Source organism: Notolepis coatsorum, assembly GCF_963971535.1.
Source record: "Notolepis coatsorum genome assembly, chromosome: 6".
Taxonomy (NCBI): domain Eukaryota; kingdom Metazoa; phylum Chordata; class Actinopteri; order Aulopiformes; family Paralepididae; genus Notolepis; species Notolepis coatsorum.
The window spans coordinates 173,340,303-173,366,430 of NC_140170.1; the positions used below are offsets into that span (position 1 = coordinate 173,340,303).

Here is a 26,128-nt window from a genome sequence, read left to right on the forward strand (position 1 = left end):
ATCAAGCACATTATTTGCTTAAAACTAGTTTGTATTTATTATTTTTGTCAGACAATTTTTGCAGTGTGGAGTTCTCTGATTCGATAAAGTGGGAACTGTATTCCAGAAAATGTATTTGTTTACTGCAGAGCGGAGGGACTGTGAGACCCATGTTACTGACCAGACACTTTAACAACAGAATACCACTTACAACAACTTTAAGAACAAACTCCTCCTGACCAGAGAGAGCTAGAACACATATATAGCCACTGTCTGCAGGATTCTTGCCGTTGGCTCTTATTGGGCCAGATGTCACAGACCTGACTTGTCTATATGTTGTATCTCTAGCTCTGCCTGATCATGATGTCATGTAAGGCTTCCGATGAGGCTCCTCCCATTTGGAATACTGGAACGACGCATAATACTACCAGCTAATACCACTACAGTGTCAAACACAATGTGATTAACAGGTTAGGAGAGCTTGTATTTTCCTCTTGTTTTGTATTGATATTGGTAGATTTTATGAAGTTTAGTTGATGTAATGAGGATAACCAGAGGTGCCGTGCCTTGTGGGACCATAGTACTAACGTTATAGCTGGTGTTGCCATAGTACTATAGTATTCTACATTCATAAATCTTATTTTTATAGATTCAGACCTGTTTACTTTCTAGTCGTAAGGGACTGATTTTGTAATGAAATATTGGATTGATTATATTGCCATAGAATGTTTTTCAATTTGTTTAACATGTTTTTAATTACATTTTTATTTTATTTACGTTAGTCAAGTAAATCTCTAGCATGTAGCTTATATATCTAATGGCCAACATACAGAAAAGGGAGCAAATTATGTGACCAGAATCTTGGTTCCATTCAAAAGTATGCATTCTCAGTGAAAGACATTCTGAATAAACACATGTGATGAACGGCTGGCTGTATTTCTGTAGCACTTTACTAGTACAAGTAGCCTACTACTCGAAGAGCTGTACAATGGAGTGACTGTTTACATTTTTCAGTATGGATTTCCCCTACGGCCGCTCCAGTATGGCAAAAATCATAATTACTTTGGTCAATATTGAGATCACAATTATTTACTCATTGACTTTGGAAACATGCATTTGTTGAACAATATATTATTCAACTGAAACACCAAAATATGACTTAGCTAAAAGTAGCTTACCTTGTTTCCATAATTGTTGGAAGCCAAAATTGTAATTGAAAATAAAATGTGATTAATTGCCCAGCCCTAGTGGCCCCAGTAGGAATCAAACTCTCAACCCTAGCTGTGTTAATGCCATGTTCAGAGGAACAAGCACTCTACCCATTGAGCTACAGGAGTCAACAGGACCATGAAGTTATGCCAGTTAGAAGAGAAAAAAGCATTGTCACCTTGTCAACATTATTTAACATTAGCTCAGGGTTATACTATTAAGTATGTGTAGCTACTTTTATATGTTAAAGGGAAGATCTGTCATTAAGTATGTGTAGCTACTTTTACATGTTAAAGGCCCACTTGCAGGTTGTATTTTTGTGCAATAAACAATGTGGACCAGGCCAACGGTGACTTTCATGAAGAGGGAAAAAGAATGATTGAAATTGACCAAGTTTTAGCGTTTTTATCAAACATTTTGTCCGCCCAACCACAACCACCACGCACGTGCATATTATAATCCATGTTTCATAGCGTGTGTGTCATCGTAATGATGATGTCACACCGGGTAAGCGGGCAGCTTGTAGCCTTTTTACAACGCTTCCGGGTTCCCGTTTTGCGCTCTGATTGGCCAGGTCATGTGACATGAGCGCCAATCGTGGGATGGCAAGTTTCTACACTGGTTAAGTACCCATTCTGCAATCTGTTAATAAACTTTTCAATCAATCAACCAAGCAGCCGGAGGTACGTTCGCAAATGATGGGACAGAAACCTTTTCCAATCACTGAGGGGTTACCGCCCTTTACTCTACTGTGATTGGTTACTCACGTTGGTATATAATAACTCCTCCTCTTTCTTTGTGACGCGACCCTACCTCGCAGGTAAGCGGATGGCCCAGCTCTGTTATCAATTTCTTAAAAAAACATTTATAACAATATTACGATGCCGTGTTGTGTATGTATGTAATGGAATTTCAAAGAGGCTAGATCTTTTCTGTGTATATATCCACTGCGGCATAATTAATTCATTGCGTTCCGTCTCCAGACGGATTTGATTGGGGAGATACGTCAATTTGATTCGCAGTCTGACGGAATTGGCTACCTGGTATAATATGATTTGTAGATGCATACAGATTTAAACAAAATTGAGCCAATCGGAGGCCTGCGCCAAATATCATGGAAGAGGGCATTTTTTTCCTACCGCGCCGCCACCAAGCAGTCTCGCGACTCGAGCAGGACGCTGTGCGCTCCGGAGGCTCGCTCCGCGGTTGCAGCTGGAGGATTGTTGAACAGTCGTGAACGATGCATCTCTTTAATGCTCTTATGCTGACGTCATACTTGTCAGCTTGACAATTGAGTAGGGGGTATCTGCAGAGCCAGGCTGGACGGGTATAAGTGGTCTGGACAAGTATAAGTGGTCTGGACAAGTAGTTGCGAATGGGGGGGGGGCGGGAGGGCGGGGCGCAATGTGTATGCGCATTACATTGTAAATGTAAATGTAATGTGTGGACTGGAGCACGTTTTGATTGATTGAATTGATTGATTGATTGAAAACTTTATTAACAGATTGCAGAATGGGTACAATACAGTACAGCTCAATACACACAATTGTTAAGGGGATGCAGACCAGAGAAAGACTTTCGTCTTGTTTCCACCAGGGTCCCCCATTTTCAATTCATCAGGACATATATGACATACATGACATACAGATAGTCAGTACTGCTACATCTATACATTTATGACATACCAGATTTGCAAATACAGTACTGTTTGTGATACAGAAGGAGTCAAGAAAAGGGAGTATATACATTTGACGTAGAAACTGTACATTGGAGGAGGTTGGGTGGGGGGGGTTGGGTACACTGGGATATTGACAACCATACTGGGTAATTTACATTGGAGGTGGTTGGGGGGGGGGGGGGGGGGGGGCACACTGTATAAACAAGCAAAACTGTACATTGAGGGGGGGGAGACTCTGTACAAACAAACAAAATTGTACATTGGACTATTGACAAAACCATACTAGGTAAATGACTGTACATTGGAGGGGGTTGGGTTAGGATATTTACAGGGGCCAGTGTTGAATTGCAGTCTCCCGTAGGTGTCTCTTGAGAGAGGTTTTGAAAGTGGGTAGTGATCCACATTCCTTTACAGCTTTGGGTAGGGCGTTCCACATTGATGTGGCATAATTGCGAAACGTGTTTAGTCCCTTATTTGAGCCGAATCTGGGTTTAACATGATTTGTGGAGCTCCCTCTGGTGTTGTGATCGTGGTATTCACTGACCTTTGGGAAGTATTTTGCCATGTACATGGGTACCTTGGTCGTGTAGTGTATCTTGTAGACCAGGCCCATTGCAAGTTGCTGTACTCTGTCATCTACTCTAAGCCATCCTAGGTTGTCAAAGTGGGCAGGGGTGAGGTGGGTTCTAGGAGTAAGGTCAAGCAGTAGTCTGACCAGTTTGTTTTGAGATGTTTGTAATTTTGTTTTTAGCGCCTTTGAGGTGCTTTGGTACCATGAGGTGCAAGCATAGTCGTAGTACCCCTGAATGAGTGCTCCTGCCAGAGTCTTCAGGGTATTCTTGTTTACCAGAGAGGAGATCCGGTACAAGAATCGAGTTCGTTGGTTGACTTTTTTTATTACATTGGATGCCATTTTGTCACAGGAGAGATTAGCCTCTAGGATGGAACCCAGGTAGGTAATTTCATCTTTCCTTGTGACAATATTGTCACCCACTGTAACTGAGAAGCCGTCGGTCTTGCTGAGTTTGTTATTTGAACCGAAGAGAATGGACTCTGTTTTGCCCATGTGTAATGATAGTTTGTTATCAGCGAGCCATATGCAGATTCTGCCTAGTTCCGAGCTGAGGGTTTTTTCAACCTGTAACTTGTTCTTGTCAGAGACCAGCAGGGCTGAGTCGTCCGCAAACAGGAACAAGTTGCAGTCACAAGCTGACGACATGTCATTTGCATAAATTAGGAACAGTAGCGGTCCTAGTATGCTTCCTTGTGGAACACCACAGCTCACTGTGAGAGGGGGGGATAGGGTACCGTTTACCTCCACCATCTGTTCCCTCCCCTCAAGGTAGGATTGCATCCAGCTCACTGATAGACTATCAAAACCTATTGCTTTTAGCTTGTCAATCAGAATGGTGAGAGTATAAAGAGTCCATTTTTTTTTTTCGAACTCTTTCTCACATCACAACAAGAAGAAGACGAACTCTTTCACAGTGTGGTGTGTGCGCACTGCGCAGGCAGAACAAGATGTCTTTCAGTAAAAATGTAAGTACCTATTTAGCTATTTTGGACATTAGGTTTGCTTATCAAGGCCACCACAGACCACCTGTGCAATCGAATTTAATTAGCTAACTGGCTCTCTCTTTCTCTCTCTGCTCTCTCTGCTATCTTTACTAAATATAAACGTGCAAGTACATGGTGTAGTAGGACTGCTATCTTTACTAAATAAACTTGCAAGTGCATGGTGTAGTAGGACTGCTATCTTTACTAAATATGTAAAAATGTAAGTACCTATTTTGGACATTGGGTGTGTTGCTTATCAAGGCCACCACAGACCACCTGTGCAATTGAATTTAATTAGCTAACTGGCTCTCTCTTTCTCTCTCTGCTATCTTTACTAAATATAAACTTGCAAGTACATGGTGTAGTAGTAAGCCATCTCCAAGTGGGCAAGTGATGTGGTGATTAGAGGCACAACCTTTTATTCATATTTTGAAAGTAATTATATTCTCTTTTTTCCAGGACCACATAACGATACGAAGAGGCCAGTCACTTCCACCAGTAGTGGAATGCAGATCCTGTTGCAGCAACTATCACTGCCCGTTTTGTGCGCCTTCCCTTTTCAAGCCTACCAGACTCGGCAAAGTGCAGAGCCATTTGCAAATCCATTTTTCAACAGTAGTTATCCATCAAGGTAAAGTTAGACATTTCTCCCATTGCCTCTGGCAATGAGCATAACTGAGCCGACGCATACGGTGGTCATGTATAATAATGGTCAGTGGTCACATTATGCTTTTATTACTTTTCATGTTTGTGTTAAAAAAAAATGGACTCTTTATACTCTAACGTGCTCCAGTCCACACATACATTTACATTTACAATGTAATGCGCATACACATTGCGCCCCGCCCTCCCGCCCCCCCCCCATTCGCAACTACTTGTCCAGACCACTTATACTTGTCCAGACCACTTATACCCGTCCAGCCTGGCTCTGCGGCTCTGCAGATACCCCCTACTCGAGGACAGAGGCTTGTAAACAAACCGATGTACTTTCTAAGAGCTTTATATATCATTTATAGTATTGCTATCTGTCCATTCTCATTGTCACTTGAGTGCATAAACCGTGCCTTCATAATGGCTTAAAGAAAATAAAAATCCATCGGTTGCTTGTCATTTTATAGCGCCGTGAATATAGGTTTATCGCAGTTTTCGCCTAGTCTTTTTTCTAGGGAGCTAGATATGAGGCTAAAGGCTAGTCACGTTATATCAAACGCCATTTCTGCTGTATATATACGAATGAAATCAAACAAACTGCGTAGCATCCGGACTATTACAGAGCATCTATGGATGAAATGGGGGCGGCGGGGAACGGCGATTACTATTATTGATTAGCAATACAGTGTGCGTTCAATATAGCATTTTCATTGATCGATCACGTTACGTTATAAAACAATGTCCAATCCAGCTGTAATTTGGGGTAATATTATCCTACCGTCAGGCCATGTGATCGCCGGCAGCATTTCCTCACCAGTCATCGGATTCTGGTAGATCGATATGCACATTGGCTAATCATAAATCCCATTATTCCACGCTGAAAAAAACGCTCTGCAAGCTGATCCAAGATGGAGGGTCTTCTTTTGGAATCAAGGATCTATGATCCGCCCACAGAACTGTACTTGCATTTTTTTTTTAAATCCACATAATGATACTGCAGTGGAGCGATGGCGCCCCTAAGCGGGTCTGGCCGGTACTGCATGTTTCGAAAATATGTGAAAAGATCCTGCTAGTGGATCGGGTACCTAAGAAGCGTTATAAATATGGAATAAAACAATAACAACTTGCCACGAGTATATACGTGGCTCTGGTCCACAACGGTCTTTTTCGAAACACGTATTATACGTGGACGGACGCCATAGTGTTAAGTGGTTGTAGCTACGGCTGTGGGGGTGCTGGAAACATGATCCAATAGACTTTTATACACATGAGTCTCCTGAACACGGAGAGACCAATCCCAAGTCGATCGGCACTTTCTCGGCCGAGCTATAGTCACTTTTCCGCACCTACTCCCGAACTCTGCATGCGCAGCAACATTGTACTATTGTACTTATTTTATGCCTATTCTTATGTCTGCACGTTCACGTTGCACTACTTTTATTGTATTTTATACCTATGTCTGCAATTTATGCATTGTTTTTTATTCTGTCAATTGTGTGCTGATTTTATGTTAATTTATACAAATTGCTGTGATGCACTCTGGACAGCGGTCCATGTGTGAATATTTTTTATTATTATATTGTAAGAATGTGTGCATTGAAATGTCTGTAAAGTCTCGACGACATTGAAAATGAGGGAGACCTCAACTGTCTTTTCGAGAATAAAATAAAGGTTTGAAGACGGTAAGCAAATTTCCCATGATGTTGGCGTGTTCCTTTAATGTGTCCCTTCACATGTGTAATGTAATTCTTTTGTTTGTTTTACAGGCCAAGGACGAACTCTGATGATGGTCTGATCGTCTGATTCCCAAACAAATAGCATTTTTATCTGATGTACTTGTATTGCAAAACTGCCAAAGTGTGAATTGTGGGGTTGTCCCACTCTCCATACAAGAATGTTACATGTTTCATAACAAGTTTGAATAATAAATATGTTTTTTCTATGTTTGTATGTAAAAAATGGCTGTGATCATTGCTTTTGATAATTACCCTGATACTTACACAATTTAACACAGGCACACTTGTGTTTTTATGCTTATAGATTTATAAGCATACATCTGTAGATGTATAACCATAATTCCCTACACTATCTTATCAAAATCTACATGACAAAATGGAATAATATTGTAATGAAACTACGATGTTTTCATATTCCAACATAATCCAAATATCCTCAAAGGTGTGTGAGTGTGTGTGTGTGTGTGTGTGTCAGTGTGAGAGAGAGAGAAACTCAGTTTGAGGTTGTAACTCGTAATAGCAACTCCGATACACTAGGTGTCGCACGTGGAGCGTGAGGTCGTGTTATTGAATTGAAAACGAGAGAAGTGGAATGGACCAGTTTGACGAGGTAAATATGTATAATATTAATGTTTGACGAGCAGGTAAATATGTATAATAATATTGATGAATGAAGTATGTGACCATTGTTGTGGGTTGGAGGACCGACGTCACTCACTGGGAGGGTGTGGATCCGCGACGCGGTGTGTTTGAACTAGTTTCGAGGGACGCGAACGAGGAAGTGTCTTACAATGAGCTTGTGTTGGGGGCGGGGCTGTTAGTAGTTAGTTTGCGTCAGCCAAAAAATACACACAACTGCTAAGAGGATGAAGACGAGAAAAATACTTTCGTCTTGTTTACATCAGGGTCCCCCATTTTCAATTCATCATAACATATACAGTATGACATACAGACATGTGGCTCTTTTTTGCCCCCCCCTCCCCCTACGTGTCCCGCACTGTCCCGCAAGAGCAGTTCTGCTGTCCTGCGACTGAACCATTTTGACCTGGTCACCCTACCATAGCCTCCGCTGTTGATTGTACTGTAGCACTATTTTACTCTGTCCATTCTATTTTATTGCACTTCTATTTTACTTTACTTTTTATTGCACTGCACTGTTGCGTCGTTTTAATTCTACTATTTTATTGCACTACACTATTTTACTCTGTCTATTGCTTTTTATTACAGATTCAAAACGGTCAGGTATTAAACTGTGTAGGTATCAAACAAGAGACTGTCAGAGTGTCAGGCTTTAAAACTGTGTAGGACCCAGACCTAGAACTGCACCGAGAGGGAGGTTTGCCCTGAGTGGGAGGTTCAAAGGGTCAAAGTGGGTAATGGTATCAAACAGGAGGGAAGACTGTCAGGGTTTAAACTGTGGATACCAAACAGAACAGAAGGTAAAGACGACTTTAAACTGTTGGAACAGTAATCCAGAACTATTTTATTGCACTGTAAAAAAAGATTGTCTGCACTTTATGTGCTCATTTCATGTCTATTCTATTCTACAACTTATTGCACTGCACACTGTCTATTCTATCTTACTCTTTTTATTATTGTCTAAACAAGGTGGCCTGTTGGGATGTTAGATCCTAATGTGAAAAACTGTTATTTTATATGTCTGCACTTTATGTGCTCATCGTCTTTTTTCTGTTGTGAAGCACTTTGAGCTTCAGTTTCTGTATGAAAGGTGCTATACAAATAAAGTTGTATTATTATTATTATTATTATTATTATTATTACTTTCAGCCTTATAGACCACCGCAACACTTCCGGCATTCTGAAATCATGGGAGAGAAAGTTGGGGGAGAAAATTAATGAATATGGATGAGAGCCTTGACATTAAGTGGTTGTAGCTACGGCTGTGGGGGTGCTGGAGACATGATCCAATAGACTTGTATATGCACGAGTCTCCTGAACATGGAGAGACCAATCCCAAGTCGACCGGCACTTTCTCGGCCAAGCTGTAGTAACTTTTCCGCACCTACTCCTGAACTCTGCATGCGCAGATTGCCCATGGAGTCTCTGGATCTAGGTTCATCAATCAAGTTTGGGAGTAGGTGTGGAAAAGTGACTATAGCTCGGCAGAGAAAGTGCCGATCGACTTGGGATTGGTCTCTCCGTGTTGAGGAGACTCGGGCGTATAAAAGTCTATTGGATCATGTCTCCAGCGCCCCCACAGCCACTTAATGTCGAGGCTCTCATCCACATTCATTCATTTTCTCCCCCCGCTCTCTCCTCCCATGAGCTCAATGTAACGCGGAAGTGCAGTGGTCTATAGACCACCGCAACACTTCCGGTGCTTTGAGCTGATGGGAGAGACCGGGTGGAACAAATGTTGATTAGAGCCTTGACTTAACTTAAGTGGTTGCAGCACCCCCACAGCCTTAGCAACAACCACTTACATCAAGGCTCTAATCAACATTCATTAATTTGATCACCCCTCCCCCTCACAAGCTCAATGTAACGCGGACGTGCAGTGGTCTAAAAGTGAAATAAATCAAGGTGTTGCATACAGGAAGAAAAGTCAGGCAGTTCTCATGAACACTGATAAGCTGCATCTTTTATTTTCCCCTATCCATTGGTCAAATCATTTTCCACAACACTATACATTACCATCATTTTGTCGTCGTCGTTGACATTTAGGTCGCCTGCTTTCGTTCTCAGGACCAAGTTAAGATCCCGTTTGGAACCAAGCGCCTGGATGCCGTGTTGTGTGTCCCGGCCGCGCCAGCCCGCACCACGCACACGGCTCTCATCCTCACACACGGCGCCGGTGGGGACATGAACTTCAGACACCTGGTCTCTCTCGCACACACCGTGGCCTCCAATGGGCTCATCTGTCTCCGGTTTACATGTAAAGGGTTAAACCTTGTTTATAGGGTGAAGGCGTTTCGCGCCGTTTGGGTAAGATAACGCCCCTCCCTCCCAGAATTGATTGAATCATTAATTTGGAAATTGTCACAAGTCATTGATTGCTGTTCCTTTTCCTCCCCACCACCACCTGGCAGGAATACGTGAAATCTCTAGAGAAATACGACATACAATACATATTCCTTGGAGGTAAGCAACAATTATAGCCTCGGCCACTATTCATCAGGAAAATGAATCCTGTTTACACACGGTGTTGTATCAGCCATGCATGAAGCCACGGGCAGGAAGCAGGCTATGGGGTCACGACTCATGGCAGGGTGTCTGCGGGGTAGGTCTGTCCCTAGGCTGGTAAAGCTATGACAGGGTGTCTGCGGGGTAGGTCTGTCCCTAGGCTGGTAAAGATATGACAGGGTGTCTGCGGGGTAGGTCTGTCCCTAGGCTGGTAAAGATATGACAGGGTGTCTGCGGGGTAGACCTGTCCCTAGGCTGGTAAAGCTATGACAGGGTGTCTGCGGGGTAGACCTGTCCCTAGGCTGGTAAAGATATGCCTCCTAAAGTGTGTAAACGGAAGTACAGGCTACAGGCTTTCCGGTTTCGACAAAACAATTATAGAAACGTGTGAAGTGCACAATATTTCCTCGTTTAAGCCACTGCAACGGCTTTGCCTGAAGAATTCACTACATGACCGGGACGTTCTAGCTTGTTTGCCCACTCGGGAAAAGTTTGGTCCGTTCGGAGGCAGCTTCCAGGGGAAGTACACTGGAAATTCTACCCCATACACACTTTCGGCCGTAGTTCTTTACCAGGCTTTATCTCACGGAGGAGATACAACTGGGAACGAGGTTAGCCTGTCCCCGACTAAGGATTTGTATAGTCGACTTTGATTGGCCGAAATTTGCCGATAGTCGACTGGTAGTTTGTTGTTTATATATATATATTTATTTTTTTTTAATTGGGGGGGTTATCATTCCATTTGGGCTGTGGGGTGCTTGCCTTAATGTTTGAAGGAGTCGACTGAAAGCTTCTTGTCCTCTGTGAAAGCATGCAATTGGTCCACTGATGGATACATCTTGATATGTCTAGTGTGTGAAATCCTCTTTCAGTGCCTCTGTGCCCGTTTTATTAGGCAGTTAGCCGCTGGTATGCGCGCCATTAGCGTTAGCCACGCTTCTAGGCCTCTTTGCTTTTGGAAAGAATCATTTAAAAAATATATATATAATAATATAACTTTTTGCATTAGACTAAGAGGTTGGCAGTCAACTACGGCTCCTTTCGATCAATTAGTCGACTATTCGACTAGTCGAGGTTAGCCGTACTGCAGGGTATTACAAAGTCTTAAACTCATAATCCTCAATTTAAGGCCCTAAAAGGTATTAACAAGTCTTTCATTTAATTTGCACACATAACATTTTGGGGGCGGGTAATATAAAATCAATGAAATGTTTTTGTATTCAATTGTTTATTTTTGCGGGGCTACCGGGAGCAAGGTGCGTCTGGTGAGAGCTTCGCCAGTTCTGTGTTTTTTATTTTGCTAGTATGGTCATTGGTCATGCAATTGGGATTACATTTAGCTCTAAGTGGTATTAAAGATTTCCTTTAAAAAAGTCTTAAATTGAACTTGTTGAAACCCACAGATACCCTACATGAACTTGGAACAACTTGTATTAATCAGACTTGACGATAACATTTCATAACCTTCAAACTAGTTGGTTGGTATATTTGTGGTAGTCTACACCCTCCCCAAACCGACAGTACGGCAGCATGTGGTAGTCTACACCCTCCCCAGACCAACAGTAGGGCAGCATGTGGTAGTCTACACCCTCCCCAGACTGACAGTAGGGCAGCATGTGGTAGTCTACACCCTCCCCAGACCGACAGTAGGGCAGCATGTGGTAGTCTACACCCTCCCCAGACCAACAGTAGGGCAGCATGTGGTAGTCTACACCCTCCCCAAACCGACAGTAGGGCAGCATGTGGTAGTCTACACCCTCCCCAGACCAACAGTAGGGCAGCATGTGGTAGTCTACACCCTCCCCAAACCGACAGTAGGGCAGCATGTGGTAGTCTACACCCTCCCCAGACTGACAGTAGGGCAGCATGTGGTAGTCTACACCCTCCCCAGACTGACAGTAGGGCAGCATGTGGTAGTCTACACCCTCCCCAGACCGACAGTATGGCAGCATGTGGTAGTCTACACCCTCCCCAGACTGACAGTAGGGCAGCATGTGGTAGTCTACACCCTCCCCAGACCGACAGTAGGGCAGCATGTGGTAGTCTACACCCTCCCCAGACCAACAGTAGGGCAGCATGTGGTAGTCTACACCCTCCCCAGACTGACAGTAGGGCAGCATGTGGTAGTCTACACCCTCCCCAGACTGACAGTAGGGCAGCATGTGGTAGTCTACACCCTCCCCAGACTGACAGTAGGGCAGCATGTGGTAGTCTACACCCTCCCCAGACTGACAGTAAGGCAGCATGGGGTAGTCTACACCCTTCCCAGACCGACAGTAGGGCAGCATGTGGTAGTCTACACCCTCCCCAGACCGACAGTAGGGCAGCATGTGGTAGTCTACACCCTCCCCAGACTGACAGTAAGGCAGCATGTGGTAGTCTACACCCTTCCCAGACCGACAGTAGGGCAGCATGTGGTCAGAGGAGTCACTCCAAGCTGCACTTGAATGCACAGACTGGAGTGTATTCCGTGATAACACAGCCAATATTAACGAATACACTGAAACGGTGCTTGACTATGTCTGTACTCTGGTAGAAGAAACAATCCCCTCCACCACAATTAAAATCTACCCAAATCAAAAGCCCTGGGTAGACAAATCCGTCCGTGAGGCTCTGAAAGTGCGCACATCAGCATACAACACCGGGCTGGTGACAGGCAACATGGAAGAACACAAGATGGCAAGATACAACGTCAGGAGAGCAGTAATAGAGGCAAAACGGCGTTACAGGGATAAAGTTGAACTTCAGTTTGAACAGGCTGACTCTAGAGGCATGTGGCAGGGCCTCAGAACAATGACAGATTACAAAGGCACCCCCCTCAAACTGAACAGTGACATCTCCTTAGCAAATGATCTCAATTCCTTCTATGCAAGGTTTGAGGCTGTGAATAACAACACCAGCCTACAAACCACGGCAATGGGGGGGGGGGGGGGGGGGGGGTCTGCTGACGGAGACTCAGTGTTCAGGGTAACAGAGCATGAGGTGAGACGGATCTTTAAAAAAGTGAATATCAGGAAGGCAGCAGGACCGGACGGCATCCCCGGCCGCGTCCTAAAAGTCTGTGCCGACCAACTGGCCCCGGTATTCACTGACATCTTCAACCTGTCCTTGGAACAGGCTGTCATCCCCACCTGTCTGAAGAAGTCCACCATCATCCCTGTACCCAAAAAATCTACGCCCGCTTGCCTCAACGACTACCGCCCTGTAGCCCTCACCTCCATAGCCATGAAGTGCTTTGAGAAGCTAGTGAAGGGCTACATCTGTTCCTCCCTCCCCATCAACCTGGACCCTCTGCAATTTGCATATCGCCCCAACAGGTCCACGGAGGACGCCATAGCCCATGTGCTGCACACAGCAGCATCACACCTGGACAAAAGGCAGGGGAACTATGTGAGAATGCTGTTCATCGACTACAGCTCAGCATTCAATACCATAGTCCCCTCCAAACTCATAGCCAAGCTCAGGGACCTGGGCTTGAACTATGACCTCTGCCAGTGGGTCTTGGACTTCCTGACGGGCAGACCCCAGGTGGTAAGAGCAGGCAACTGCACCTCCTCATCCATCACGCTCAACATAGGGGCCCCCCAGGGCTGTGTTCTGAGCCCCCTCCTCTACTCCCTGTACACACATGACTGCGTAGCACAGCGGAACAACAACACCATCATCAAATTTGCTGATGACACAGTAGTGGTGGGCCTGATCTCTGCCAACGACGAAAGGGCCTACCTGGAAGAGGTAGAGAACCTGTCACAGTGGTGTCAGGAGAACTGCCTCTCCCTGAACGTCAGCAAAACAAAAGAGATGATTGTGGACTTCAGGAGGTCGGGGGTCAAGGACTACAGCCCCCTCAGCATCGACGGGGCACCGGTTGAGAGAGTGAACAGTTTCAAGTACCTCGGAGCCCACATATCCGAGGACTTGACATGGACCACACACATTGACAGTGTTGTGAAGAAGGCACGACAACGCCTCTACTTCCTCAGGCGCCTAAGGAAGTTCCAAGTCAGTCAGAAGATCCTTAGGAACTTCTACTCATGTACAATAGAGAGCATCCTGACCGGCAACATCACCTCCTGGTTTGGGAATAGCACTGCACAAGACCGTAGCAGACTACAAAGAGTGACACGTTCAGCCGAAGGCACAATTGGAGGGGGGCTTCCCACCCTCCAGAACATTTACAACAAGCGGTGCAAGGGGAAGGCTAAGAGAATTATTAAGGACTCGAGCCACCCGAACAACTGCCTCTTTGAACTGCTGCGGTCAGGCAAGCGATACCGGAGTCTTAAGGCGAGCACAGAAAGACTCAGAAGAAGCTTCTATCCCCAGGCCATCAGGCTGCTAAACGAACAATAAACACTATGCAACAACCATCAAATGCACACAGCACACACACCCACACGCACACACTCACTCAAACAAACAACACACTGCAGCACCCACTCTCCACACTTTAGATCACACAAACATTGATTGATTGATTGATTGAAAACTTTATTAACAGATTGCAGAATGGGTACACTGTATAAACAAGTAAAACTGTACATTGAGGGGGGGGGGGGAGGAGACACTGTACAAACAAACAAAATTGTACATTGGACTATTGACAACCATACTAGGTAAATGACTGTACATTACACTTTATATTTATTGATAAAGGATTTGCACTACAACTCGTACACCTACTGTAAATTGTACCTAAATTGCACCTCATCCCATTTCTGCCTTGCACTATATAGTATTGTATATTAGTACACTGCACAGTATTGTATATTATATGGTAACTCAGTTACGTCTATTCTGCATCGAACATTGTACATATGTCTAAACTGAACACTGTGACCTCATTTTTTTTACTTCTAATTTTACTATGTTATTTTATTTCATACTTATCTTGTCTTGCACAGTCTCTGGAGCGTAACAGTAAGAAGCATTTTGTATAAAAGTATTCTGTACTTCTGTATGACAACTATTAAAGAAACTTGAAACTTGGTAGTCTACACCCTCCCCAGACCAACAGTAGGGCAATGTGCACAACGACCAGGAAGGGAATTGACATAACAACTAAATTGGGATGGGAGAAATAGATTATTTTGTGATAAGAATTAGTTTCATAACCAGTTCCCAGCTTCAAGGACGCGAGAAGTGGGGGTGCGACGGGTGCTCCAGCACCCCCTGCTGGCGGGGAGGGTAACTGCAACTGCAAGGTGGTTTTGGCCTTTATTCCATTGGAATGAATGAATGAATGAATGAATGAGAACTTTATTTAACAGATTGCAGAATGGGTACAATACAGTACGACTCAATACATACAATTGTTAAGGGGATGCAGACCTGAGAAAGACGTTTGTCTTGTTTCCATCAGGGTCCCCCATTTTCAATTCATATAGACATTTATGACATAGGGACATATAGGTATTTAGTACTGATACATTTGTGACATAAGCGGTATTCAAATATACAGTACTGTTACCCCTAGATCCTGACAGAGTATATACATATGATGGGGAGGGGACTGTACATTAGGAGGGGGTGGGTGGGTGGGAGGGAAATATACATACGGCGGGGAGGGAATATATACATGCAGTGGGGAGGAGACTGTCTATTAGGAGGTGGTGGGGGTTTTGGGCATTTACGGTGGCCAGTTTCTAATTGCAGCCTCCCGTAGGTGCTCTTTAAGAGCGGTTTTGAATGTGGGCAGGGATTCACATTCCTTTACAGCTTTGGGTAGGGCGTTCCACATTGTTGTGGCATAATTGCGAAACGTGTTTAGTCCCTTGTTTGAGCCGAATCTGGGTTTAACATGATTTGTTGAGCTTCCTCTGGTGTAGTGGTTGTGGTATTCACTGACCTTTGGGAAGTATTTTGACATGTACATGGGCACCCCGGTCGTATAGTGTATCTTGTAGACCAGGCCCATTGCAAGTTGCTGTACTCTGTCGTCTACTCTAAGCCATCCTAGGTTGTCAAAGTGGGCAGGGGTGAGGTGGGTTCTGGGGTTCAGGTCAAGTAGTAGTCTGACCAGTTTGTTTTGTGATGTTTGTAATTTTGTTTTAAGCGCCTTTGAGGTGCTTTGGTACCATGAGGTGCACGCATAGTCATAGTACCCTTGAATGAGTGCTCCTGCCAGAGTCTTCAGGGTATTCTTGTTTACCAGAGAGGAGATCCGGTACAAGAATCTAGTTCGTTGGTTGACTTTTTTTATTACATTGGATGCCATTTTGTCACAGGAAAGATTTGCCTCTAGGATGGAACCCAGGTAGGTAATTTCGTCTTTCCTTGTGACAATATTGTCACCCACTGTAACTGAGAAGCCGTCGGTCTTGCTGAGTTTGTTATTTGAACCGAAGAGAATGGACTCTGTTTTGCCCATGTGTAATGATAGTTTGTTATCAGCGAGCCATATGCAGATTTTGCCTAGTTCCGTGCTGAGGGTTTTTTCAACCTGCAACTTGTTCTTGTCAGAGACCAGCAGGGCTGAGTCGTCCGCAAACAGGAACAAGTTGCAGTCACAGGCTGACGACATTCATTTGCATAAATTAGGAAGAGTAGCGGTCCTAGTATGCTTCCTTGTGGAACACCACAGCTCACTGTGAGGGGGGGGGGATAGAGTACCGTTTACCTCTACCATCTGTTCTCTCCCCTCCAGGTAGGATTGCATCCAGCTCACTGATAAGCTATCAAAACCAATTGCTTTTAGCTTGTCCATTAGAATGGAGTGATTGACAGTGTCGAAGGCCTTTTGTAGGTCCAGCATGACCATGCCGCAGTATTTGCCCGCGTCCACCTCTTGTTTGATATGGTCGTTCAAATAGAGGAGGCATGTGTCAGTGGAGTGGGACGTTCTGAAGCCAGATTGGAATTCGTAGATTCGATTTTTTTCCGCCAGGTACTTTTCGGAATACAGAGGCTACTCAATGTCATAGAGCGGAACGGCACTGCAGATTTACCCTATTCTAGGAATTCATTGCTAGATCCATAGGGGCGCTGTCTCGATAATGCAGTGTTATTAAAACAGCGTGTAGCCGACTCATGAACCGGTTGGGATTCGAATAGACGCGGCCTGGAAGCGTCAATGCGGAACTGGAAATCCGTTGGTAAAATAAATAGCGGCCTGGAATAGTTTTTGTTTTGGGACAATTCGCAGTAAAGGAATATATCTGTCTGCGATGTTGTATGCGGGAACGAATTGCAGAGAGGGAGGACTGACTGAAGTGGAGAGTGTGTTTACTTGTGTCTCAGAAAAGAAATGTCTCATCTGATTTCTTTAATAATAATAACCTGGACTTGCTGCAGCATATGCATCAGGATATTCTGGACTCACTGGACATTCATGTTGTCATGAAGGAGTTTATTTCCACCACTCCTGAACGCAAGACCACCTTCGGTGTTTTACCGTCTTCGGAATAGGTAATGTGTGTTATTATTATCGCTCCTGCAGCGATTGTTGTTGCGACAGTGACACACACACACACACACACACACACACACACACAGATCCTGTGCGGTGTGCGAAACGAAAGTCCAAACGCTAGTTGTTGCCGCTTGCGTCTAAATCGACAATAAATCGTCTTCTGATTAGAGAAAAACTGCTGCATTTCGTGTGTGAACTGTCCACATGTTGGTGTTCAAGTTTGTCTGTTGTATTGTAAAATATTGATCTTTCAAAATGAATGGAAAATCACGAATGATGCGCTTCGCGCATGCATTTAATATGACGTTATTATTATTATGTATCCGACTCCAACCGTACCCCCAAGTATAAATTACTTCTCGCGTGCCTGCCCAGCTTGCAGTGTGAACGTACCGCTCTGTGACGCTCTCTCTCCACCCAGGCCGGTCCATGGGTTCCCGCGCTGCTGCTGCCCTGGCCAAGCAGCTCAGTGGCGGGGCAGAGGACGCAGTGCGCGGCCTCGTCTGTCTCTCCTTCCCCCTGCACCCCCCGGGACAGACGCACGCCCATCGCCAGCGCAGTGAGGACCTCAGGGGGCTGCCCAAAGAGATGCCTGTTCTGTTTCTGTCAGGCACAGAGGACATCATGTGTGACAGGGTGAGAATGGCACACTGCAAACACACACACACTGCAAACACACACACACACACACACTGCAAACACACACACTGCAAACACACACACACTGCAAACACACACACACACACTGCAAACACACACACACACTGCAAACGCACACACTGCAAACACACACACACACTGCAAACACACACATACACACTGCAAACACACACACTGCAAACACACACACACACACTGCAAAACACGTTTCAAGTTTTGTTTTTATTTGTCACATATAAGGTACATATACATTCAGGGCCGGACTGGGGAAATAATTCATACCGGGAGGTATAGCGCGAAATATAGCCCCAATCAGGCCACTTTTTAAGCGGGGGGTCTGGGGGTCCCCCACCCGGAAATTTTTTGTTACAAAGACTTCATTTCCTGCATTCTGGTGAATTTTAGTGCATGTGAATCACAAACTAATGAGCCAACAATTGCTTAGTACAATGTACTGTTATGAACCTCAAATAAAACTGTTGTGGCACTAGCAATGCTACTCTCTCCACCTTCAAAAAGAAAAAAGCAAGAGCACAACATTTTTCTATTTACTATTATAATACAGTTAACCACTCTCTCCACCTATTCAAACAGAGCAAGAGCACAATGCCATATTCACTTTACTGATGCACTACCCATCAACAGTTAAAATAGCCCTTTAAACAAACATTAAATAACAGACCTTTCATTACAATACTATAATAACAGTAGCCACTGCCAGAATAGTGACGCATGTATCCCGTGTGGTGAGCACACGCATGCATGCACAACAAAGACAGAAGATTGCGTTGTCTCAATCATTTTAACTATAAAATGAGCTCAAAGTATAAGCTCACTGACTGAAATTTCCAACAAAAAGCATCAATTGTCAAATAATATTGATCACATTAACTAGACTAGATGTTTTTGAGGAAATTAGAAAGGGAACAACAACTTAACCCTTGTGTCTGATCAGATTCTTATTTTTTTGATAACTTTGTAGTGATTATGTTTGTAGCCAATGTGGCAAAGGTGTGTAATCTTTGAATTATCTTGGAATTATTTTGACTTTCTCTTTCATAAATTGTTTATTCAACTTCAGCCCCAATCATAACCACCACATATTGTTTTTTGTAATGTCAGATTTAACAACTCCTTTCAGAAAAGTGGGAGTGTGCCATCTGCCATTCCATTCGCCGCCTCCGCTGTCAATCAGTTGTATCGCCTGGTCCCGCCTCCACCAATAACAAGCGGCAGCACGGCTCCATTGTGTGTGTGTGATCCGCGTGAGGGAGAGAGAGTCAGATAGTTCTCCAACTCTGTCGCAGACAGTGAAATCCTGGTTGTTCCGCACCCACCTAGGTTATCTAACGATCGCGCCGCGCCGCCGCCACAACTAGAAACAATGGCCTGACAAAAAATAATAATTATAATTATAATAAAAAAATATATACTTTTTTTTTTTTATATATACTTTTTTTTTTGTATCTGTGCAGGCCAGGCCACCGGGAAAACTCCCGGTGCTCCCGATGGCCAGTCCGGGCCTGTATACATTACAGTGACATGCTTGGTTCTGTATGAGCCTCCTGATCGACACAGACTGAGCTTCTTCCCCTCAGCCGCCAGGCTGATCAATGCCTCAGGTCCCTCGCCCCCCCCCCCCCCCCCCCCCCCCTCTGCCCCCAAGTGACACTGGCACAATGACACTGACTGCACTGCACTAGTCCGTACTGGATCCCTGCACTCTTCACTTTATATATATATGTATTTATTGATTAATCCCCCACTGCACTGTTTCGTTTCTTGTCATGTGTCTGTGTTGGTGTTGTTTTCTGTGAAAAAAGAAAGGAAATGCATACACTGTATTGCTGCAACAATTACCAATGTGTTTTACACAAATGGCTAAATAAAGGAATCTGAATCTGAATATTGTGCTTCATACAGTAAATAAAAAAAATAGTAAAAAGAATAAAGACCAAACACTATACAAAATATACAATATACAAAACTAAAGTACAGAATGCAAAAATGAGGTAGAGGTGTAGTGCAAATTATTTAGTAATAAATAGATAAAATATGGTGTAGTGTTAAATAATTAAGTTAAATAAGTGCTAACACTTTGAGTGCCACGCCGGGTTTTCCTTTTTACCCACTTGATGCCACGGTCCACGGCCAATGTTAACGTTAATATCGCCTAATCTATGTTTTAAATTATGGCTATGTGTCTAATCTGCCCATCGCTTATCAAAGAATCATTTTCCAGTCAACATTGGCAAGGCAGATTGTATTTTTATCGCTTCATTTCCGTTTGATAGCATTTTGAAAATCACCCGTTTTCCGGGGAAAAACAACCCATTCTATGATAATCGCCTTTTACTGGAATATTCCAGAACGTTATCATTTGTCGGTCTATTTATGAATCGTTTTCAAATAAATGCTAGATGATCGATAGTATATGTGTGCGCACGCACGCTCGTGCCGTGCGCTGATAATCGCTGCTATTATTTCCTCATGGCTTTTACAGTCAAAACAGCTATATTACATATAGTGGAAACGCTTATATCTCCGTGAAAACGAGCCTGATTATCCTAACACTGATAACATAGATTCCTTACCTGACATCAGATGGTATCCAAATGGTATATTCCAATTCCTGATCACCATTCGAAAAAATCGATAAGTGTATTGATCCAACGTGTGTACAGTAGAACACATGATTCCCCGAGGCTCAGAGGCTCCAGAATGAACTCTGGTAACCCCGGCTGCATCAGTGAGAAGTAAAATGTGGAGTCAGAAATCCGTTCTCCCATTCACTTTCATTGAGTCCATTCCAAAAGGGTGATTTACCATCTGGGAGACGATAGGGGGCGCTTTTTTCACATCTGATCGCCGGCGGTCCCTGGATCTCCAACGGTAGGCTCGCGTGATGCAATATGATTTCAGATCGCAAAAAAAAACACCTGAATATTCTCGGGCATGGCACTCAACGGTCGGGGCGTAAACCCGAATATTCTCAGGCGTGGCACGCAAAGTGTTAAAGGTGAGTGTTTAAAGTGAGTGTGTGCATGTGGATGTGTGTGCAATGAATGTAGAATGGGTGAGTTAGTGTTGCATAGAGTCATTGAGCATCCTGATGGCCTGGGGATAGAAGCTCCTTTTGAGTCTCTCTGTTCCGGCCATAAGACTCCGGTAGCGCTTGCCTGACTGCAGCAGTGCAAAGAGGAAGTTGTTTGGGTGACTGGAGTCTTTGACTATTCTCTTAGCCTTGGCCCTGCAACGCCTGGTGTAAATGTCCTGGAGAGTGGGAAGCCCACTAGGGATGCACCGATCCGATATTGATATCGGCCCCGATATGACTATTAGCTAGATCGGGTATCGGGTATTCAAAAATAAATGATTTTATTTATTTATTATTATTTTAATAATAGATAACAATTCAGTACATTTATATCTATGTGTTAATTTGTTACATTTTGTTTCACTAAGTTAGGAAAGTAATGTTTTAAGTCAAGCCTGATGTCGCCTTGCACAAAATAATGATCCCAGTCTCTTCCACCCAGTGAGGCATACAGTTTATTAATTGAACAATGGGTATTGGATCGGTACTCTGTATCGGCCGATACCCAAAGCCCAGGTATCGGTATCGGGACTGAAAAAGTCGGATCGGTGCATTCCTAAAGAAAGCCCACCTCCAACACACAGTCACACACACTTACTCTAGTTGGCTGTTACCACACATTCCACTGTCACACAGACTCTGCAGCACTAACCCGAGGCTCGATTGATGAAATATGAATTTAAATCGCCAATAAAAAAAAAATACGGCAAACAAACGATATATGTCAACTGGCGGCATGAACTGATTGATTGATTGATTGATTGATTGAAAACTTTATTAACAGATTGCAGAATGGGTACAATACAGTACAGCTCAATACACACAATTGTTAAGGGGATGCAGACCAGAGAAAGACTTTCATCTTGTTTACATCAGGGTCCCCCATTTTCAATTCATCAGGACATATGACATACATGACATACAGATAGACAGTACTGCTACATCTATACATTTATGACATACCAGATTTGCAAATACAGTACTGTTTGTGATACAAAAAGAGTCCAGAAAAGGGAGTATATACATTTGACGTAGAAACTGTACATTGGAGGAGGTTGTGTGGGGGGGGGGTTGGGTAGGAGGGGTTGGGGGGGGAAACACTGTACAACTGTACAAGCAAAACTGTACATTGGGATATTGACAACCATACTAGGTAAATTACTGTACATTGGAGGGGGTTGGGTTAGGACATTTGTAGGGGCCAGTTTTGAATTGCAGTCTCCCGTAGGTGTTCTTTGAGAGTGTTTTTGAAGGTGGGTAGTGATTCACATTCCTTTACAGCTTTGGGTAGGGCGTTCGGTTCCACATTGTTGTGGCATAATTGCGCAACGTGTTTAGTCCCTTGTTTGAGCCGAATCTGGGTTTTACATGATTTGTGGAGCTCCCTCTGGTGTTGTGATCGTGGTATTCACTGACCTTTGGGAAGTATTTTGACATGTACATGGGTACCTTGGTCGTGTAGTGTATCTTGTAGACCAGGCCCATTGCAAGTTGCTGTACTCTGTCGTCTACTCTAAGCCATCCTAGGTTGGCAAAGTGGGCAGGGGTGAGGTGGGTTCTAGGAGTCAGGTCAAGCAGTAGTCTGACTAGTTTGTTTTGAGATGTTTGTAATTTGGTTTTAGTGCCTTTGAGGTGCTTTGGTACCATGAGGTGCAAGCATAGTCGTAGTACCCTTGAATGAGTGCTCCTGCCAGAGTCTTCAGGGTATTCTTGTTTACCAGGGAGGAGATCCGGTACAAGAATCGAGTTCGTTGATTGACTTTTTTTATTACATTGGATGCCATTTTGTCACAGGAAAGATTAGCCTCTAGGATGGAGTGGGAGGGTAGTTTGTTTACCAGTGTTGTGGCTATGTTTGTGAAGAAAATGTTTAAGTAATTGGCTACATCCAGCTTGTCTGTGATGAGTGTGTTGTCCGTTTTTATGTTTATGTTGGTTTTATCTGGTTTTAAGTTTTTTACTGCAGCCTAGTTGATTATTGAGTAATTTCCAAAGTTCACGTGGTTTGTTTTTGTTTTCCTCAGTTTTGTCATTGATGAAATTCTTTTTTGCAGTTTTGATCATGGAGTTTACGTCGTTTCTTAGTCTGTTTTTTCCAGTTTGAGTTCAGTCACGTGGGCTTGGAGTTCACTGCTCGTGCTTTTGGTAAGCTTTGACTGACTTTTACGAAACTCAGAGCATTTTTTGTCTCTGGTTTTCATAGCGGCCAGTATTTCGGAGTGCATCCACGGCTCAGCGCGATTTTTTACCCTGGTGGTTCTTAGGGGGGCCATGTCGTTTAGTATTGTTGAAAATTTGGTTTTGAAACCAAGCCATGTTTCTTCAGCCAGTGTACCATTGAGTTCATCTGACCAGTCCAGACTCTCCAGTTCAAGGTTAAAGGCCTCGCTAGAGTAGGTTTTGAGGTCTCTAGATGTGACTGTTTTGTGGCAGCCAGCCTTTTGTTTTAGCTTTTTGCGGGTACAGAATATCATATAATGATCACTTAACCCGCATGCTATAACCCCTTTATTGGAGATCTTGGACTTATCATAAAAGCCACTATGATCTGGCGGTCTGTAGATTGAGCCAACCAGTAGGGATTTCGCCCTTTCGAATAGGATTTCCACCCATACAGTTTCAATTGATTCATGATTCAGGTCATTTCTGTTGATGAATTTGGTGTCTTTGTGTATGTACATACAGACGCCACCTCCATGTTTGTTCCTATCATTCCTGATTATTGAGTAGTTCTCAATCTCTATCTCTGGATCTTTTACAGAATCGTCAAGCTTAGTTTCTGAGAAGCACAGTATGTTTGCCAACACGTAACTGTGTTGTCCTCTCTCTCTGCCCAGCTGCTTCTGGAAGGTGTGATGGAGGAGATGGAGGCGCAGGCTGCGGTCTGCTGGATAGAAGGAGGCAGCCACGGCCTCTCCGTGAATGGCCGCTCTGAGCAGTCTGTCATGGACCAAGTCGACGCTCGGGTCATCGCCTATATGATGAAGCACACCTAAAAATGCCCATTGTGGTTCTCTTGGTTATTGAACTGTTGTGCTACCTATATCTTTCTGATGCTATTCTATATTGCATGTTAAATAAACGATTATTTTATATATAAAAAAGAAAAAACCTGTTGGGGTGTTGGTCCTGGGGGCTCGGGGGGGGGGGGGGGGGGGGTCTGTGATAATAGAATTAGATTTTTATATTCTGTATTTATTATTTTTGTTATTTCTAATTGTCTTGTCGTTATTGTAATTATTATTGTTGAAGTACTGTCCTGTGATGTCTTGTATTATTTGTTGTTACTGTATTGTTGTGTTTTGTTTCAAATGAAAAATGTAAAATAAAAATGTTATAAAAAAAAAGATTTATAATAAAAACCTGCCTGAAAACTATGGCCTTTATGAGAGGTATGCCCAGAGTCCTAACATGTAGGCCTAATAAAGGGAGCATGGGCGACTGGCTCAGGAGGTAGAGCGGTAAATGGTAAATGGCTGCTTTGTAAATATATCACGCTTTTATCCAAAGTGCTTTACAATTTGTTAGTCACATTTTACCCTATCACACACCGACGGCGGAGGAAACCATGCAAGGTGCCAACCTGCTCATCTGGAGCAATTAGGGGTTAAGTGTCTTGCTCAAGGACACATCGACACGTGGATTGCCAGACGACTGCTCTACCTCCTGAGCCACCTTCGCCTTTGCATGATCGCCTCCACCATCGGCCCTATGTTCCCACAGCCATATGTTCCCACAGCCCAATGTTCCTACAGCCCTATGTTCCCACAACCCTATGTTCCCACAGCCCAATGTTCCTACAGCCCTATGTTCCCACAGCCCCATGTTCCTACAGGCCTATGTTCCTACAGCCCCATGTTCTCACAGCCCTATGTTCCCACAGCCCTATGTTCCTACAGCCCAATGTTCCCACAGCCCTATGTTCCTACAGCCCCATGTTCTCACAGCCCTATGTTCCCACAGCCCTATGTTCCCACAGCCCTATGTTCCTACAGACCTATGTTCCCACAGCCCTATGTTCCTACAGCCCTATGTTCCCACAGCCCAATGTTCCCACAGCCCTATGTTCCTACAGGCCTATGTTCCTACAGCCCTATGTTCCCTCAGCCCTATGTTCCTACAGACCTAGGTTCCCACAGCCCCATGTTCCCTCAGCCCTATGTTCCTACAGCCCTATGTTCATACAGCCCTATGTTCCCACAGCCCTATGTTCTTACAGCCCTATGTTCCTACATGGTGATGGCAGAGAGGGGGATGATAAGGAAGCTGGCTGCCATCATGGAGAACCCCTACCACCCCCTCTACGACGAGCTAGTCAAGATGAGAAGCTCGTTCAGCCACAGACTCATTCCCCCCGGACATTCAACTAACCGCCTCGGACAGTCCTTCATACCAGCGGCCATCAGGCTCCACAACAGTGGGCAGCGACTAGCAGCCTCCAGGCTCCACAACAGGGGGCAGCGACAGCGACTGCTACCAGACATTGACCTGGGACTTATAGGAACCCAAGGAGGACAACCTACACTACCTTAGGCTTACTGCACCTTATGTGGATACTGTGAATAATGTATATTTCAGTGGATACCGTGATACTGTGAATAATGTACTCAGTAGATAGTAAATTATAACACTACCTTATGCATACTGCACCCTATGTGACACTGTGAATAATGTGAATATTTCTTCAGCTAGTCCGATAGTAAATTATATTGACCATATTGATCAAATTGTTTACACTGCCTGTGTTGTTTTTTACTACCTGTACACTGTGTTGTTTTACTACCTGTACTCCCCCCCCCTCCCCCCCATGCTGCTATGATGCCTGAATTTCCCCAAGGGGATCAATAAAGGAATATCTTATCTTATAGCCCTATGTTCCTACAGCCCTATGTTCTTACAGCCCTATGTTCCCACAGCCCTATGTTCCCAGACGAACCCTCTACTACCAGAGGACAATTGGATAATAGGTTGGGATGCTCCCGGGTAAAGAACCCAGATATATGTTT

At 44.1% G+C, this 26,128-nt stretch overlaps 2 protein-coding genes and 1 long non-coding RNA gene across 5 annotated transcripts in view; all 3 read left to right on the top strand.

Moving 5' to 3' along the window:
* The window catches only part of cpne1 (copine I), a 71,557-nt gene extending 70,654 nt beyond the window's left edge, over positions 1-903 (top strand). For all 3 annotated transcript variants that reach the window (XM_084317597.1, XM_084317595.1, XM_084317596.1), the window contains exon 16: positions 1-903. This exon is cut by the window's left edge and continues 1,264 nt beyond it. The gene's annotated coding sequence lies outside the window, so the exon portion shown is untranslated.
* A 3,430-nt stretch (positions 904-4,333) lies between these two features.
* On the top strand, positions 4,334-6,974 carry LOC311230488. Its single transcript, XR_014619813.1, has 3 exons — positions 4,334-4,405; positions 4,883-5,054; positions 6,841-6,974. It is a non-coding gene; the product is annotated as an uncharacterized lncRNA (long non-coding RNA).
* Positions 6,975-7,398: 424 nt separating this feature from the next.
* On the top strand, positions 7,399-24,238 carry tex30 (testis expressed 30). The gene is made up of 5 exons (XM_084316846.1): positions 7,399-7,420; positions 9,517-9,756; positions 9,861-9,912; positions 17,787-18,001; positions 23,960-24,238. Exons 1-5 carry the CDS (start codon positions 7,403-7,405, stop codon positions 24,116-24,118), a joined length of 684 nt encoding a protein of 227 aa, XP_084172972.1. The 5' UTR covers positions 7,399-7,402; the 3' UTR covers positions 24,119-24,238.
* The last annotated feature ends 1,890 nt before the right edge of the window (positions 24,239-26,128 follow it).